General features: G+C 41.0%; 1 protein-coding gene across 4 annotated transcripts in view; it reads right to left on the bottom strand.

Annotated features, from left to right (window-relative positions):
- Positions 1–801: 801 nt before the first annotated feature.
- Positions 802–16,667, bottom strand: part of LOC122935608 (cytochrome P450 2K6-like) — a 47,442-nt gene continuing 31,576 nt past the window's right edge. For all 4 annotated transcript variants that reach the window (XM_044291384.1, XM_044291386.1, XM_044291383.1 and 1 more), the window contains exons 7-10: positions 12,009–12,150; positions 6,956–7,140; positions 2,766–2,907; positions 802–1,639 (exon numbers count right to left, since the gene is read on the bottom strand). In XM_044291384.1, coding sequence (XP_044147319.1) covers positions 1,461–1,639; positions 2,766–2,907; positions 6,956–7,140; positions 12,009–12,150 — 648 coding nt within the window. In that variant the 3' untranslated portion in view covers positions 802–1,460. The remainder of the gene's footprint in view (positions 1,640–2,765; positions 2,908–6,955; positions 7,141–12,008; positions 12,151–16,667) is intronic.

Genomic DNA, 16,667 nt, shown 5'->3' with positions numbered 1-16,667 from the left:
CAGAAACTGAAAGTAACAGGTCAGTTTTACCACATAGGAAACACTGTAAAAGCAAAAGCCATAAAACTGTTTCAGAATTGTGTTTTTTATTTTTATAATTCCACTCCATTTGGATTTTTTCCCGCTTCCCACTACATTGTATGCAACCATAAATTGTGCTGTTAGAATATACAACTTGTCTGACAAAAAAATAATAATGTTAAAGGGGTTGTCTCATCATGGACAATGGGGGCATATCGCTAGGATGCCCCCATTGTCTTATAAGTGCAGGACAAGCACCTATATTGAGAACAGAGCCCCGCAAGGTGGTGACCGGAGTCCTTATAGAAGTGAATGGGATCATACTGCACATGCGCAGCCTCCGCTCCCATTCATTTCTATGGGGCCGACAGAAATTGTCGAGCCAGCGCTTGGCTACTTTCGCCGGCCCCATAGAAAATGAATAGAGGACAGTTGTGCATGCGCAGTGCACCCTCCTTAACTTGCGAAACTCCATTCTAGATATTGGTGGGACCTGCACCTATAAGACAATGCGGGTATTTCCTAGTGATCTGCCCCCATTGTCCATGATGAGACAACCCCTTTAAGGCTTTGGAAAGGCTGAAATATAAAAATAAAAAATAAAAAAATGAAAAAATTGTTCGGTCATGAGAGGGTTAAATTGAAAGTCTACAGTGTCTCCTCTGCAAATGGCTTTGTGATGACCAGGCTTACTTTAGCCTCAAAAGAGAAACACACTCTAGGAAACCTTAAACTATGAAAAAAAAGATGTTTAAAAATAACTTAAGGCACACAATTGCATACTCTGTATGAATTTTTATTGCACTTTTATTTAGTCATCATAATACAAGAATACTACAAGAAATTTTAAAAACTACCCATATTGTGTACTGCTAAATATCACAGAACTAGCTTTAGCAGTGTGTATTTTTATTAATGAATGAAGCAAGAACAAGCCAAAAGTGGAACAAAGCAGTCGGAGGAAGGTCTACCTGCTGACAGCAACCCATATAACCCATCAGCAGACCACAGGCTGTTTTACGACCTTCTGCAGTTTGCGGGCCATTTACAGAAGCCTAGAACTAAGAAAAACTTCCCATTATCATTGAACTACATTCAAATTTACTTGTAGTAGAAGCCATTCTGTTGATCAGAATTTAGTATGAAACTGCTAATTCTCTAACAAAAAGATGAAGGAAACTGAACATTTGCTTCCACAATGTTTCAGTAGTGACAGACTATCGCTTCTAGAAAATGCAACATTTCAGTCATGTAAGACTATGGATGCTCAACATACAATCTGCATTTAAGCTTCTATTGTTGTAATGGGAAATGCATTATTAAGCGAAATGTCCGAGAAGAACATTTCCCTAGCCCTGCTCTTCTATATTATCTAGTCGTTTACAGAAAGAGCATTCAAATTGGAAGGAGGATTTATTTTACACTGCTGTAAATAGGTCTTATCTGCGAGGGATTGCACAGATTTCATGGGGTAGTGGGGCATTAATAAACCCTAATGCTGGGGTAAAATCTAGCTTTGCTCCAGGTGGGGCCTGGAATGTGAAGTTCTGTAGTAGGGTAGTGAAGAACAGGAAGAGCTCCATTTTTGCCAAGTTCTCTCCGGCACAACTTCTTTTACCTGCGTAAAGCAAAAAAGACAAAGAAAGACAACATTACAGGTGATAAGACCAGGATGATAATGGTCTGTGGACAACAAGTTACAGAGCAGAATCAGCTGACGTTTTTGTGTTGTTTTGTGGGGTGTAAGGCAGGTTCCCTGAAGCTTGAGTCAATTGGAGCAAATTCACTGTAACTTTGCTGAAACAGATGAGCTACACATCAAATGCAGTTTCCAGTTTCCCAAATTGTTCTAAAAACATCAAATAGTTTATTAGATATGTACTGTATCCCAGTAGGCAAAAATTACAATGCTAGCCATATGGTACAGAAATAGCTCCTATAGCATATTGAGGATCACCTCAAAAGAATGAAAAACATGTTATATAAATGGATAGGGAGCACATGTGCAAATATAGCTAGTAATTTGTTGCTGATACTAATCTGATGGGAATTATGCAAAAAAATAATAATAATACAGGACAGGTCCTGTCAACAGAACTTTATTTTCCATCCCGCATAACAGACACTAGATAAATCTGTTATTCTTCAAAACGGAATGCCTCTAAATGAATGCAGTATAGAGTCAAGCAAAATTGTAGCTGAAGACAAAATTTAAAGGGGTTGGCCACTTTCTGGCTACTGTTGACCAACCTGTATGTAAGATGATGATATGGCACTTTCTAATAAAGCCTTTGCTAACATTCTGTCCCCTTCTTAGGCAAATCTTCTGTGCTGCTGATGTAGAGGTCCATTCCATAACATGGCCCCTGATGGAGGGTCACGTGACCAGACACAACTCGGCCTCCTCCATTCTAACACACTACACCTGTACTAAACTCACAACTGTGAAATTGCAGATATTGGGCAAAATGTATTTGAAAGAGGGTTGCCCGTTGACATGGCCCTACATCAGCAGCCAATTTATGGATAGGACTGCCATGCAGACAGCACAAAGAGACCTTCTGAAATATATAAAATTTTGAGAAAGATTATATTTGTAAGTGCCATTTAATCATCTAATGAATGACTTAATCAACAGTAGCCAGAAAGTGGCCAACCCCTTTAAGGTAGAATTTGTATGGTTCATTCCATTGAATTGCTATTACCAGAGGTAAATACCACAAAAGGATTAAAATTATTGTTACCTAAAGAGAAGGGGATAAAAGCTTCATTCTTCTTAAACTTTCCATTTGAGTCAAGAAAGTGTCCAGGATAAAACTCTTCTGGCTTCTCAAAATAAGCTTTATCTCTCAGTGAAGAGTGAAGCAATGGGATGACAGTTGTACCCTGGAGGGTAACATAAGATAAATACTAAATAGAAGTGAAATATGGCGGCACTGCTACTACATCAGGTGAACAAACTCAGCCCCGTCTTCTGGCTCAGCGCCAACAATGCAGTATTTAAATCTTCTTGTGTGGTGCTCAGCATTAAGAGAGGAAGCAAAATCAGATGCAACAATGTAGAGAAGGTAACAAAATGAACATGCGGCATTCACCGAAGTAGCAAATATGTATCTTTATTCTTCCTTCATTCAGGACGATAGTGAGGTGGGGTGCTGGGGCGGACAAGCTCTTGCAGGTGATCAGCGGCTACGGCCTTTTCGCGCTTCTTCTGGGCGAGTTTGTCCGCCCCAGCACCCAACCTCACTATCGTCCTGAATGAAGGAAGAATAAAGAGATACATATTTGCTACTTCGGTGAGTGCCGCATGTTCATTTTGTTACCTTTTCTACATTGTTGTAACATAAGATAACACATACAGTACAGACCAAACGTTTGGACACACCTTCTCATTCAAAGAGTTTTCTTTATTTTCATGACTATGAAAATTGTAGATTCACACTGAAGGCATCAAAACTGTGAATTAACACATGTGAAATTATATACATAACAAAAAAGTGTGAAACAACTGAAAATATGTCATATTCTAGGTTCTTCAAAGTAGCCACCTTTTGCTTTGATTACTGCTTTGCACACTCTTGGCATTCTCTTGATGAGCTTCAAGAGGTAGTCACCTGAAATGGTCTTCCAACAGTCTTGAAGGAGTTCCCAGAGATGCTTAGCACTTGTTGGCCCTTTTGCCTTCACTCTGCGGTCCAGCTCACCCCAAACCATCTCGATTGGGTTCAGGTCCGGTGACTGTGGAGGCCAGGTCATATGGCGCAGCACCCCATCACTCTCCTTCATGGTCAAATAGCCCTTACACAGCCTGGAGGTGTGTTTGGGGTCATTGTCCTGTTGAAAAATAAATGATGGTCCAACTAAACGCAAACCGGATGGAATAGCATGCCGCTGCAAGATGCTGTGGTAGCCATGCTGGTTCAGTATGCCTTCAAATTTTGAATAAATCCCCAACAGTGTCACCAGCAAAGCACCCCCACATCATCACACCTCCTCCTCCATGCTTCACGGTGGGAACCAGGCATGTAGAGTCCATCCGTTCACCTTTTCTGCGTCGCACAAAGACACGGTGGTTGGAACCAAAGATCTCAAATTTGGACTCATCAGACCAAAGCACAGATTTCCACTGGTCTAATGTCCATTCCTTGTGTTCTTTAGCCCAAACAAGTCTCTTCTGCTTGTTGCCTGTCCTTAGCAGTGGTTTCCTAGCAGATATTCTACCATGAAGGCCTGATTCACACAGTCTCCTCTTAACAGTTGTTCTAGAGATGTGTCTGCTGCTAGAACTCTGTGTGGCATTGACCTGGTCTCTAATCTGAGCTGCTGTTAACCTGCGATTTCTGAGGCTGGTGACTCGGGTGAACTTATCCTCCGCAGCAGAGGTGACTCTTGGTTTTCCTTTCCTGGGGCGGTCCACATGTGAGCCAGTTTCTTTGTAGCGCTTGATGGTTTTTGTGACTGCACTTGGGGACACTTTCAAAGTTTTCCCAATTTTTCGGACTGACTGACCTTCATTTCTTAAAGTAATGATGGACACTTGTTTTTCTTTACTTAGCTGCTTTTTTCTTGCCATAATACAAATTCTAACAGTCTATTCAGTAGGACTATCAGCTGTGTATCCACCTGACTTCTCCACAATGCAACTGATGGTCCCAACCCCATTTATAAGGCAAGAAATCCTACTTATTAAACCTGACAGGGCACACTTATGAAGTGAAAGCCATTTTAGGTGACTACCTCTTGAAGCTCATCAAGAGAATGCCAAGAGTGTGCAAAGCAGTAATCAAAGCAAAAGGTGGCTACTCTGAAGAACCTAGAATGACATATTTTCAGTTGTTTCACACTTTTTTGTTATGTATATAATTCCACATGTGTTATTTCATAGTTTTGATGCCTTCAGTGTGAATCTACAATTTTCATAGTCATGAAAATAAAGAAAAAACTCTTTGAATGAGAAGGTGTGTCCAAACTTTTGGTCTGTACTGTACATTACCATATAACATTTTCTAAAGGTCCAGCATTCATAAATATTCACTGAAAAATATTCTAAAAGCTCATCATTCACATTGATATCTGCTGATGGAAACAGCTTTTATCACCTGAAGTATAAGACCTGATGAAAAGATGGAGAATTTCTAAGGATGACCTATTTTCACTCTGTCTCATGGAACACAGACAAGCTGACACCTTCTACCTTCTGTAGCTTAGCTGTATAGACTCAGTAAAGGTTAGCAGAGTCATCTCTTAAACATTAGAAAGCAGTTAATTATTAGTACAGATAACTGTTCGATATGTTTGAAAGCCTTGATCAAGCAGAAGATCAACAGTGTTGTGAGGAATATGGATTAATATTTACTGTCAGCCATGTCCTCACACCCCCCATTTGCTGACAGATAGCAGAGGTAGGGAACGCCACAGGAGGGCCCTGCTTCAAAGCCCCAGCCCTGATTGTAATTTGATGCACCTCTTGGCATGTTAAGTGTACATGCAAAATGGGTTTCCACCCCCCCCCCCAGCCATCTGAGTGTCAGTTGGCAAGAAGGGAGGCCCCCAGGGGGTCCAGGCTTCAAGGAGAAGGTCACACCTCAGTGCACCAGTTTGGAGACAACTGAATCTTGCAGGAAAACCCCCAGCATGGGGTATCCTCCCTTGCCCAGGATCAATGAGACCTCCCAGACATGTTGGCACCTACCTTTCATAAGGAATTATGAATCGCCTGGCCATCGCAGGCGCAAACCGGATACATATTTGTGTCCCGGTGGCCACGAGGTACGTTCCCATGGTCTTTGTTTACTGGGACAAGGTCTGTTTTGGGAGATACCCATATCTCCCCATAGAAACCATATAACTGTACCAGGTTTGGGCTCTACTTGTAGCCGGAACCCAGGCAGGTCCATTAGTCCCAGAACCATCTCCCTGTGACCCTCTGGTCTGGAGCTATGAACCCTAAAGGGTTTTGTGGGTCATTTGCCGCCAGCCCAGAAGAGGGGGAGTGGACCCCTCCCTGAGGGCGGGGGGGGGAGGGGCTGGCTACAGGTTAAAAGTCTGGTGCCAGCAAGTAGGCGGGTCTTTCTCTGAAGAGGGGTCACATCCTACACATGTGTTTAGAGGGACCCAGGAAATAGCTTAGCTCACGGCCCTTCATGTGGACTCCAGCAAAGAACATCTCAAAGGAACTTTCATCATACTCGGTAACTGACGTTTACACTGCTTAACCCTGTTGTAACCATATAACCTGTATCTGTAACCTCAGACCACTGTATATATTGTCTGTGTATATTGTGTTAAATCTAGTGTGCTCTTACGGCGATTAAATCTATAATTTAATCTTGTATCTCGATCACGAATCCCCACATCCGTGTTTTGGCCTAGTTATAAGCTCCCGCAGGTTGGTTTCTGACTCTATATAATCCCGTTAGCGGACCGGACTTATATCAAATGAGAACTGGTGGCAGTTACCCGGGCTGAGTGCGTGCTGTTTTCACTGCGGCAGTGAAAAGGCTCTCTCAGCTTGTTGCCTCTCTGTGCCCGCGTGGACAGGAGGTGTGTGTGTCTGTGTAAACTATACCAGCCTGACCTTACGTGCTCCTCTGGAGGGCGTAACTTCATGTTTTTGGTAAACCCTGTGATCATACCAGGTCTCGTGAGCCCGACGTGGTTGATGTCAAGTGGGCACGAGGTGTGGTATTCATCACAAGTGTATACACAGATAAACAGCTTCATTGTCACTACATGTATCTGGAAAAATGATTTTGTTTCTCTGAAAACTATTATCCAATTCAAATTTTTCTGACTATTACCTTCTAATTATCATGGCTGTCAAAAAACACACACACACTGCTGAATTGCTCATACATTTAAATACATGATACATTCCCTATAAGATTCCTTGTTAAACTGTAAAGAACTGTAAAGAGTAAATAAACCTTCCCACCTTTGGAATAAAATAACCTCTGAATGTGATGTCCTTGGTAGTGGCATGTGGGAGGCTTCCAGGCACAATGTCACCAAATCTTTGAATTTCATGAATGACAGCATCAGTATATGGCATTTCCTTCCTATGTTCTACTTGAGGTTGAGCAGATCCAATAACATTTTCAATTTCACTTTGCACTTTTTCTATTAGGTAAAAGAATTTATTTTGTCAGTTATAATGTGACTTATATTTACCAAAATTCTGATTAAGGAAACAATATGAAACAAATAAAAAAACAAATGTACTTTAGTAGGTTATGACATATACCGAATTTTTACTACACAGTCGAGACAAATTATTATAACCATCGCTAATGCACCTAATAACATGGGACCTTCAAAAAGGTGGAAGAATTTTTTTTTTCTCTGATGAGAATTTTTTTTTTAACCTTGATGGTCCTGATGGTTTCCAACATTACTGGTATGACAAGCAGATCCCACACCTGAGATGTTTTCTACGCGCCACAGTGGAGGGGGCGCCATAATGGTCTGGGTGCTTTTTCCTTCAGTGGAACAATGGAGCTTCAGGAAGTGCAGGGGCGTCAAACTGCCGCTGGCTATGTCGAGATGTTGCAGAGAGCATTCCTCATGACTGAGGGCCCTCGTCTGTGTGGTAACAACTGGGTTTTTCAACAGGACAACACTACAGTATACAATGCCCGAAGGACAAGGGACTTCTTCCAGGAGAACAACATCACTCTTTTGGCCCATCCTGTGTGTTCCCCTGATCTAAATCCAATTGAGAACCTTTGGGGATGGATGGCAAGGGAAGTTTACAAAAATGGACAATAGTTCCAGACAGTAGATGGCCTTCGTGCGGCCGTCTTCACCACTTGGAGAAATGTTCCCACTCACCTCATGGAAACGCTTGCATCAAGCATGCCAAAACAAATTTTTGAAGTGATCAACAATAACAGTGGAGCTACTCTTTACTGAGTTCATGTTTGGAAGTTGGATTTCTGTTTTTGGGGGGGTGTTAGTTTTTTTTTTTGGAGGCGGTCCTAAACTTTTGATCAGCTGAAAAACAGCCTGTTTCAGTTTATTCATTATTTTCATAAAATTGAATGCTCAAAAAAAAAGGTTGTCTCTCTCCCATTTCTTCTTGTTGCATGTTGAAGTTCTACTTGGAACCTTGCTAAGATCCAGTCATGCTAAATATGATTTTTTTGCCATTTTTCAAGTGGTCTTAAACTTTTGATCAGGACTGTATACACAGAGTAATTGCCATGTGCAGCACGAACAGCAGCTAGAAGGGCAGGGAGTAACCTGGTAGGTTGTTACAGGTTATCTAGGGCCATGCTGATTGCTGTACATGTCACAGCTACTGGAGGGTGTGTGGGGGAAGATCCACAAAATGAAAAAGACAGGGTTCAAGTCTGGGGAATTAGGGGGTCAGGATAGTATTTGGAAGTCTTTGTCATGCATGTCCAATCAATATCCAAAATTTCTAGCCATGTCACTCGTCGCATTGTCTTACTGGAAGATCCCATCTACTCCAGTTAAGACAATCAGCATATTTAGGTGGATGTGATCTGCAAGGATGGATTCATACCCACTCCAATTGCTTAACACATATTGATACACCACGATCCATGTGTGTGTGTGTCTTAAGTTTAGCTCCTGATAAAAGGCTCATGTTTATCAGCACAAGAAACGCATCAAGCTAGTAACACAAGCTAGTAACAGAAGCATAGTTGTTAAGAGTGGAACAATTTATGTAGCCAACTGGGCATCATTGTGCTGCGAGCGGCCTGAGATTTATAAAAGATGGCAGGCGCAAGCACCGGTATATGAGTAAGCTTTAGGTACTGATTGACGTTACCATGTATGTAGGTATCCTAGCATACAGCCACTCTTGAGGACATAGATCCAGATCACTCTGCAACATAGGAATCATTCCAGTAGTATGGGAAGATATTGAGTGTGCCGAGTGAGATTATAGCACATCATTATATCTTTCCTTTGGGACAGAAGCAGTAGGGGGCGCTAGACATATTTTTGAATTGCACCCTCATCTCTTTGATGCCCAGCATGATAAAGATTTTGTGAACTTCCACACATCTTTTAAATTTGATTATTGAATAAAGTTTATTTTAACAACATAATATCTGCATAATTGTACAAAATGTGTGCCCCCTTTAACTATAGCTTACCTGCAAAAAAGGCATTATGTATGTTACTTTATTTTCTCAAATACTGAAAGTTAAAGTACCAGTAGTTTTTATTTATACTGTTAGTTGAATATGGTATAGCATAGTGATGCTTGGAAAATATAGACATAATATTCTCTGAATATACAGCACATGTACACATTTATTTTTTACAATATTTGCATGGGAAATGTCTAAGCTTGAGCTTATGAGTAGAGATCAGCGAATCAAAGCTGACGAAGTGGAATTCAATCCGAATTTAAGGAAAAATTTGATTCGCACCAAAGCCAAATTTCCTCACGCTTCGTGGTAACAAATCACATTTTTTCTAAAATGATTGCTACACGTGTGAGGACATGGAGCAAGGAACTCTGGGAAGGCGGAATCAATGCCATGCATGCAGCCAATCAGTAGCCAGACAACCCTGTGATGTCACGGCCTTATAAAAAGCCTCAACCATCTTGGATTCTGCCATTTTCTAGGATTTTAAAGGATTTATAAGTGCAGGGAAAGGATAGGGAGGAATCATTCCACAGCATTTATGTAGAACAGGGTTCAGTAGGGGAGGTTACAGCCTTGGTAATAGGAACAATCCTATTACACCTTGCTGCACTGACTGGGGATCCAAATTGCATTATACAGCTCTGTAATTCCAGCAAAACGTTATTGTTATTGGGGTGCAAGTGCTGTTTGATACAGCCATTAACAGGGTTTATTACAAGGAAATATTTCTACAGTAAGATTTATCTGTCCTTGTGAGGTGCAGTTATATGTTGTAAAAGCCCTTTTTGCCATTTATTAGTGGCAAAAGAAATATATTCGCAGTCCCGCATTGCACTTATATGTTGAAAATCTTTTTGTGTAGTGGTAAAAAATTAATAAAAATAAGGCCTAATTGCCATTCAGCAGTGCAGTTATATGTTGTAAAGCCCTTTTTGCGATATGGACCTAATTACGTAGTGGTGAAATTTTTTATGTGAAACCGGCTTTTTGGGGAAAATTTATGGGCGATTGTAGACCTACTTTTGCTGTATAGACTGAATTACGCCCTTGTGGGTCCTGCAGTTAACATAATGAAGACACTGATTACAACACACCAGCAGACTTTGCCTTTACCATCTATTTCACAATTAAAATAGAAAATATATTGGGCGAGCACTCTAACAAACACTGATTTATTATATAAAATGATATCAGACACTATAAAATCAATATAAAATCAATATGAAATCAATTAAATCACAATGTCCACAAAGGGGGCAACTACTGTTTGCCACTATGAGAGTCCGTAATACAAATAAACCTTACAAGTGTATATGGTTGATGTTATAAATCGACAAAAATAATCACAATTGATGCAAGTAGTGTTGTTACTTTCGGGTAAGTTCTGATACAATCCGAAGGGTCGTAGTATCAATAGTGATCGTATTTAGTCAAATTGTAACAGATCAGGGGCGGACTGACCGGTCGGGCACTTCGGACATGGTCCGAGGGCCCGGCCAGGATGGGGGCCCGCCACAGAATAAAATAATGTGCAGTGGCGTAACTACGGGGAAGCGACTGCTTCGGGGCCTGGCATGCCCCTTGGTCTATCCCTGCAGAGCTGACAGGCACACACTCTGAGCTACGAGACCCTGGTGTATTTAAAGCTCATTTAGCATGTCTTTCAGAAAAGTTTCTCCTGGGATTCTACCTCACAACCTTTCATGATCCCTGCAGTGCTTACTACACGTTACACCGCTTCTTACCGTTCTGTTACAGCGGCTGTGAGACCTACACATACTAAGTCTGTGAAGGTTCTCATTTTCCAGGTCATGGTATATATCTGTAAAGAATCCAGTTGCCTTGATTTATTCTTTACAGATATACACATACAGTACTAAGGTATATTTAAAATAAGTGGGTACAAAACACAGAAGACAAACAAATATTCCAGTCACGTGTCATCTCTGTTTTAGATCCACTCCTGTTTTTTTGGCATTCGCAATACTGATGGTTTACTGATCAAATGCTGACCGAGTGAAGGCGTATGCTCCACAGACAGGATACGTTTTTTTGGGGGTTATTGTTTCGACAGATAAGAGGAAGGGCAAAATAATCAGTGACATCAACACAAACTTACTGCTGACACCCTCTCTACTCTGTCGGGGGCTCTACTTGTATAAGCGTCTAATAGAACAGGTTCTGTAGACATCTATGTGGGATCAGCTGACGAGGGGGTAGTGCGCTAACATCGACCTGTAAGGTTGAGTTCATACTTGAGTTATTTGGTCAGTTTTGGCCCCGTGACTGCCCAAATAAGTGAAGTGTGCAATGATTCTAAGAGCGATGCCTGTCATCTGCGTGTCATACGGACTCACAGTATTAATTCACTACCACAGCAGACTCCCTAAATGTTGCTATAATATGTACCAATGATGTTGAAAAATCAATAAAAGTATACATTTTCTGAAGATTATTTGGTGTGCTGTCTCAAACTAAACATTGAGGCCTTGTACAGATTTCTGGGGTGGAAGAAATCATCCTGGGACGTGCACCCACGTAAGCCTTTTGGATGAGTGCTGTAGTCGTACCTCTGTCTACAAGCAGACTCCGTATGTGTGTTACTACAAGGCACAGTGTTCTACACCCCTATAAAGGCTCTCAGCAGCCAGGAAATAGCAGTTTAAAGCTATTCACCGCAAATAAAATCGGATCAAACCATTTTTTTTTTTACAAATTCGGCGAACCGGCCAAATCGATTTTTTTTTTAAATGCGCTCATCTCTACTTATGAGGTTAATTTGGTATAATATGGCAATGCATGTTCACATCTGTTACATTTCATACAGTACTTTATACGGGGCTGGTATTTATTACTTACTTTGGATTTCAGGATATTTCATCATTAACAATACGCCCCATCGCAGAGTGGTTGAGGTGGTCTCCATTCCAGCAGCAAATAGGTTGCTGACCAGTTTGCCCAGGTTTTTATTGTGGTAATATAATATAGACTCTGGTTTTCCCTTTGCAAGAGAAAAAATTTGGTTAATTAATAAAATTGGGAACATTAAGGTGGTCATTTATTAAAACAGAAATATAGTACACCTATATCATACCAAGTAGAGCCAACCCACTGAGAAAGAGACAATGTGAGATGATGATAATGAATGATAATATTATTATTATTAATATCAGAAAAAAATGAAAGCTGACCTATGGTTGCAATGGACAACTAAGACAGATTTACTATTAAGCAATTTGATTTGGAGATATTGAAGGCAGGCTAATTTTCCGTGGGCCACCCTCTATTATTATTATTATTATATTAACCACTTTTCTTGATTTCACACTGCTCTTTTTGTACCCCGGACCCGAACATTTCTGTAAAAGTTTGGGTTCGATGCTTTTTTGGCGCTTTTTGAAAGGCTGCACAGCAGCCAATCAACAAGCTTCATACTACTTGCCCCAGGAGGCCATTACAGCCATACCTACTAATGGCATGGCTGTGATTGGCCAGAGCAGCATGTGTCCCAGGCTCTATATAAGCTTGAGTCACGTAGCGCCGCATGTCACTCTGCTGTTACAAGTGTAGGGAGAGGATGCTGCTGGACTTGTGATTTCAGGGAGAGAATAGTAGAGTAGTGATGAGCGGCAGGTGCCATATTCGATTTCGATGAAATTCGCGAATATTCGATAGAATATTTGTTTTATATTCGTCGAAATAGAATATTCGTCATTATTCTTGTTATCGCGATTAATATACGATTTAAATAATCGCGTATTGCGATTTTAACTTAAAGGCTACTCTGCTATTGAAATAGCAAAGCGATTAATTCAAGTTATAATAATCGAATTTCGATTTTAACTTAGCACTGCTATATTCCATATTCGTTCATTCTAGCCTAATATGGAATATAGCAGTGCTAAGTTAAAATCGAAATTCGATTATTATAACTTGAATTAATCGAATTGCGATTTCAACTTGGACCTGGTTTACTATGGTTGGCTTAGTAGAATTAGCGAATATGACGAATGTATTTGTCACCATCATATTCCACAAAACGAATATAACGAATGTATTTGTCATATTCCCCAAACGAAGATAACGAAGTATTCTGCATCTTCGTTTTAGCTACCTATTCATCAACTTCGTTAATTCTAGCAATCATATAGGAAAGTTTACTATAGAGACAGCTAAGTTTAATTCGCTGTGCGATTATATTACTTAGCTTTTTTTTATAAATAGAATAATTATAATAATTATCAGGTATTATAATTATTCTATTTATAAAAAAAAAAAAAAGCAGTCATATAATCGCATAGCGAATTAAACTTAGCTGTCTCTATAGTAAACTTTCCTATATGATTGCTAGAATTAGCGAAGTTGACAAATAGGTAGCTAAAGCGAAGATGCAGAATACTTTGTCATCTTCGTTTTGTGGAATATAACGAATATATTCGTCATATTCGCTAATTCTACCAAGCCAACCATAGTAAACCAGGTCCAAGTTGAAATCGCAATGCGATTAATATAACTCGAAGTAATCGCATGGCGATTTCAACATCCGTCTCCCATTGACTTTCAGTCCCCTATTAATATACCATCAGATCAGAGTTTTCTCCAATCCGATGGTATATTTTAACTTGAAGCGTCCCCATCACCATGGGAACGCCTCTATGTTAGAATATACTATCGGATTTGAGTTACATTGTGAAACTCAGATCCGACAGTATATTCTAACACAGAGGCGTTCCCATGGTGATGGGGACGCTTCAAGTTAGAATATACTGAGAACTGTGTACATGACTGCCCCCTGCCCCCCTGTATTTAACTCATTGGTGGCCAGTGCGGCCCCCCCCCCTCCCTCCCTCCCTCCCCAGTATTAAATGTGACCAGTGCAGCCTCCCTCTATATTCATTGGTGGCCATTGCGGATTCCCAGTATTAAATTAGACCAGTGCGGACCCCCTCCCTCCCCAGTATTAAATGTGACCAGTGCAGCCTCCCTCTATATTCATTGGTGGCCATTGCGGATTCCCAGTATTAAATTAGGCCAGTGCGGCCTCCCATCTTTCCCCCCCTAATTAAAATCACACCCCCCCCCCATCATTGGTGGCAGCGGAGAGTTCCGATCGGAGTCCCAGTTTAATCGCTGGGGCTCCGATCGGTTACCATGGCAGCCAAGACGCTATTGCAGTCTTGGCTGCCATGGTTACTTAGCAATAAATAGAAGCATTATACTTACCTGGGAGCTGCGATGTCTGTGACCGGCCGGGAGCTCCTCCTACTGGTAAGTGACAGATCATTAAGCAATGCGCCGCACAGACCTGTCACTTACCAGTAGGAGGAGCTCCCGGCCGGTCACAGACATTGCAGCTCGCAGGTAAGTATAATGCCTCTATTTATTGCTAAGTAACCATGGCAGCCAAGACTGCAATAGCGTCTTGGCTGCCATGGTAACCGATCGGAGCCCCAGCGATTAAACTGGGACTCCGATCGGAACTCCGCTGCCACCAATGATCGGGGGGGGGGGGGGGTGATTTTAATTAGGGGGGGGGGGGAGAGGGGAGGCCGCACTGGTCTAATTTAATACTGGGAATCCGCAATGGCCACCAATGAATAGAGGGAGGGGGGCTGCACTGGTCACATTTAATACTGGGGAGGGAGGGGGGGGGCCGCACTGGTCTAATTTAATACTGGGAATCCGCAATGGCCACCAATGAATATAGAGGGAGGCTGCACTGGTCACATTTAATACTGGGGAGGGAGGGAGTGGGGGGCCGCACTGGCCACCAATGAGTTAAATACAGGGGGGAGGGGGGTCTGCCCCCTGCTGCCTGGCAGCTCCTGCCAGGCAGCAGGGGGCAGTCATGTACACAGTTCTCAGTATATTCTAACTTGAAGCCTCCCCATCACCATGGGAACGCCTCTGTGTTAGAATATACTGTCGGATCTGAGTTTCACGATGTAACTCAAATCGGATGGTATATTCTAACATAGAGGCGTTCCCATGGTGATGGGGACACTTCAAGTTAAAATATACCATCGGATTGGAGAAAACTCCGATCTGATGGTATATTAATAGGGGACTGAAAGTCAATGGGAGACGGATGTTGAAATCGCCATGCGATTACTTTGAGTTATTAATCGCATTGCGATTTCAACTTGGACCTGGTTTACTATGGTTGGCTTGGTAGAAGTAGCAAATATGACGAATATATTCGTTATATTCCACAAAACGAAGATAACAAAGTATTCTGCATCTTCGTTTTAGCTACCTATTTGTCAACTTCGCTAATTCTAGCACTCATATAGGAAAGTTTACTATAGAGACAGCTAAGTTTAATTTGCTATGCGATTATATGACTGTTTTTTTTTTTTTTAATAAATAGAATAATTATAATACCTGATAATTATAATTATTCTATTTATTAAAAAAAAGCAAAGTAATATAATCGCATAGCGAATTAAACTTAGCTGTCTCTATAGTAAACTTTCCTATATGATTGCTAGAATTAACGAAGTTGACGAATAGGTAGCTAAAACGAAGATGCAGAATACTTTGTTATCTTCGTTTTGTGGAATATAACGAATATATTCGTCATATTTGCTACTTCTACCAAGCCAACCATAGTAAACCAGGTCCAAGTTGAAATCGCAAATCGATTAATTCAAGTTATAATAATCAAATTTCGATTTTAACTTAGCACTGCTATATTCCATATTAGGCGAGAATTAACGAATATGGAATATAGCAATGCTAAGTTAAAATCGAAATTCGATTATTATAACTTGAAATAATCAAATTGCGATTTCAACGTAATTCTCAAATCCGACAGTACATTCTAGTATATGGAGACGTTCCCATGGTGATGGGGACGCTCCATGAGCACGGAAGTCGGCAGAAGCGGCAACGGGCACTGACTGGAGCAGCCAGGAATCCAAAGGACAGGTAAGAACAACTTTAGGGAAGTGGGAAAGAAAAAAATATAACAATTAGAAAAAAAAATATAATAATAATCGAAATATTGAATTTATATCACTATATTCAAAATATTCGCGAATTAGCGAAGTGCCGATATTCGCGAAAAAAATTCGATATTTGAATATTCGCGCTCAACACTATAGGAGAGAATCTAACTCAACGATCTACAGAGAAATAGTTGTGTGGGTTCAGGGCACAATCGTTTTACCCTTCCCTGAGCTTATTGACCAAAAAAAACAAACTTTTATAATTTTGTTAGTTAGGTGGGTGGCGGCAGCGGCCATTTTATGCAAGCTCAGTGCACCAGCACTGCATCACAGCTTTTGGGACATTGCAAATCACCATTTTTTGGGCAAACTACTATATCTGGATTAGTCAGTGTGCAATTTAAGGTAGAAATACACCCATCATTTTTTGGGGGTTGAAAAACACACTTGACCCCAAAAATTTTTAGGCCTTGCAGCATCAGCACATGTGAAATTACAGGTTTATATACTGCTGTCAAATTCAGTTGTTAAACACTCGTTTGGGCACTTACTTGGCAGCCTTTGATGC

The sequence above is a fragment of the Bufo gargarizans genome, chromosome 4 (assembly GCF_014858855.1).
Source record: "Bufo gargarizans isolate SCDJY-AF-19 chromosome 4, ASM1485885v1, whole genome shotgun sequence".
NCBI lineage: Eukaryota > Metazoa > Chordata > Amphibia > Anura > Bufonidae > Bufo > Bufo gargarizans.
This window is presented reverse-complemented; position numbering and strand designations above follow the sequence as displayed.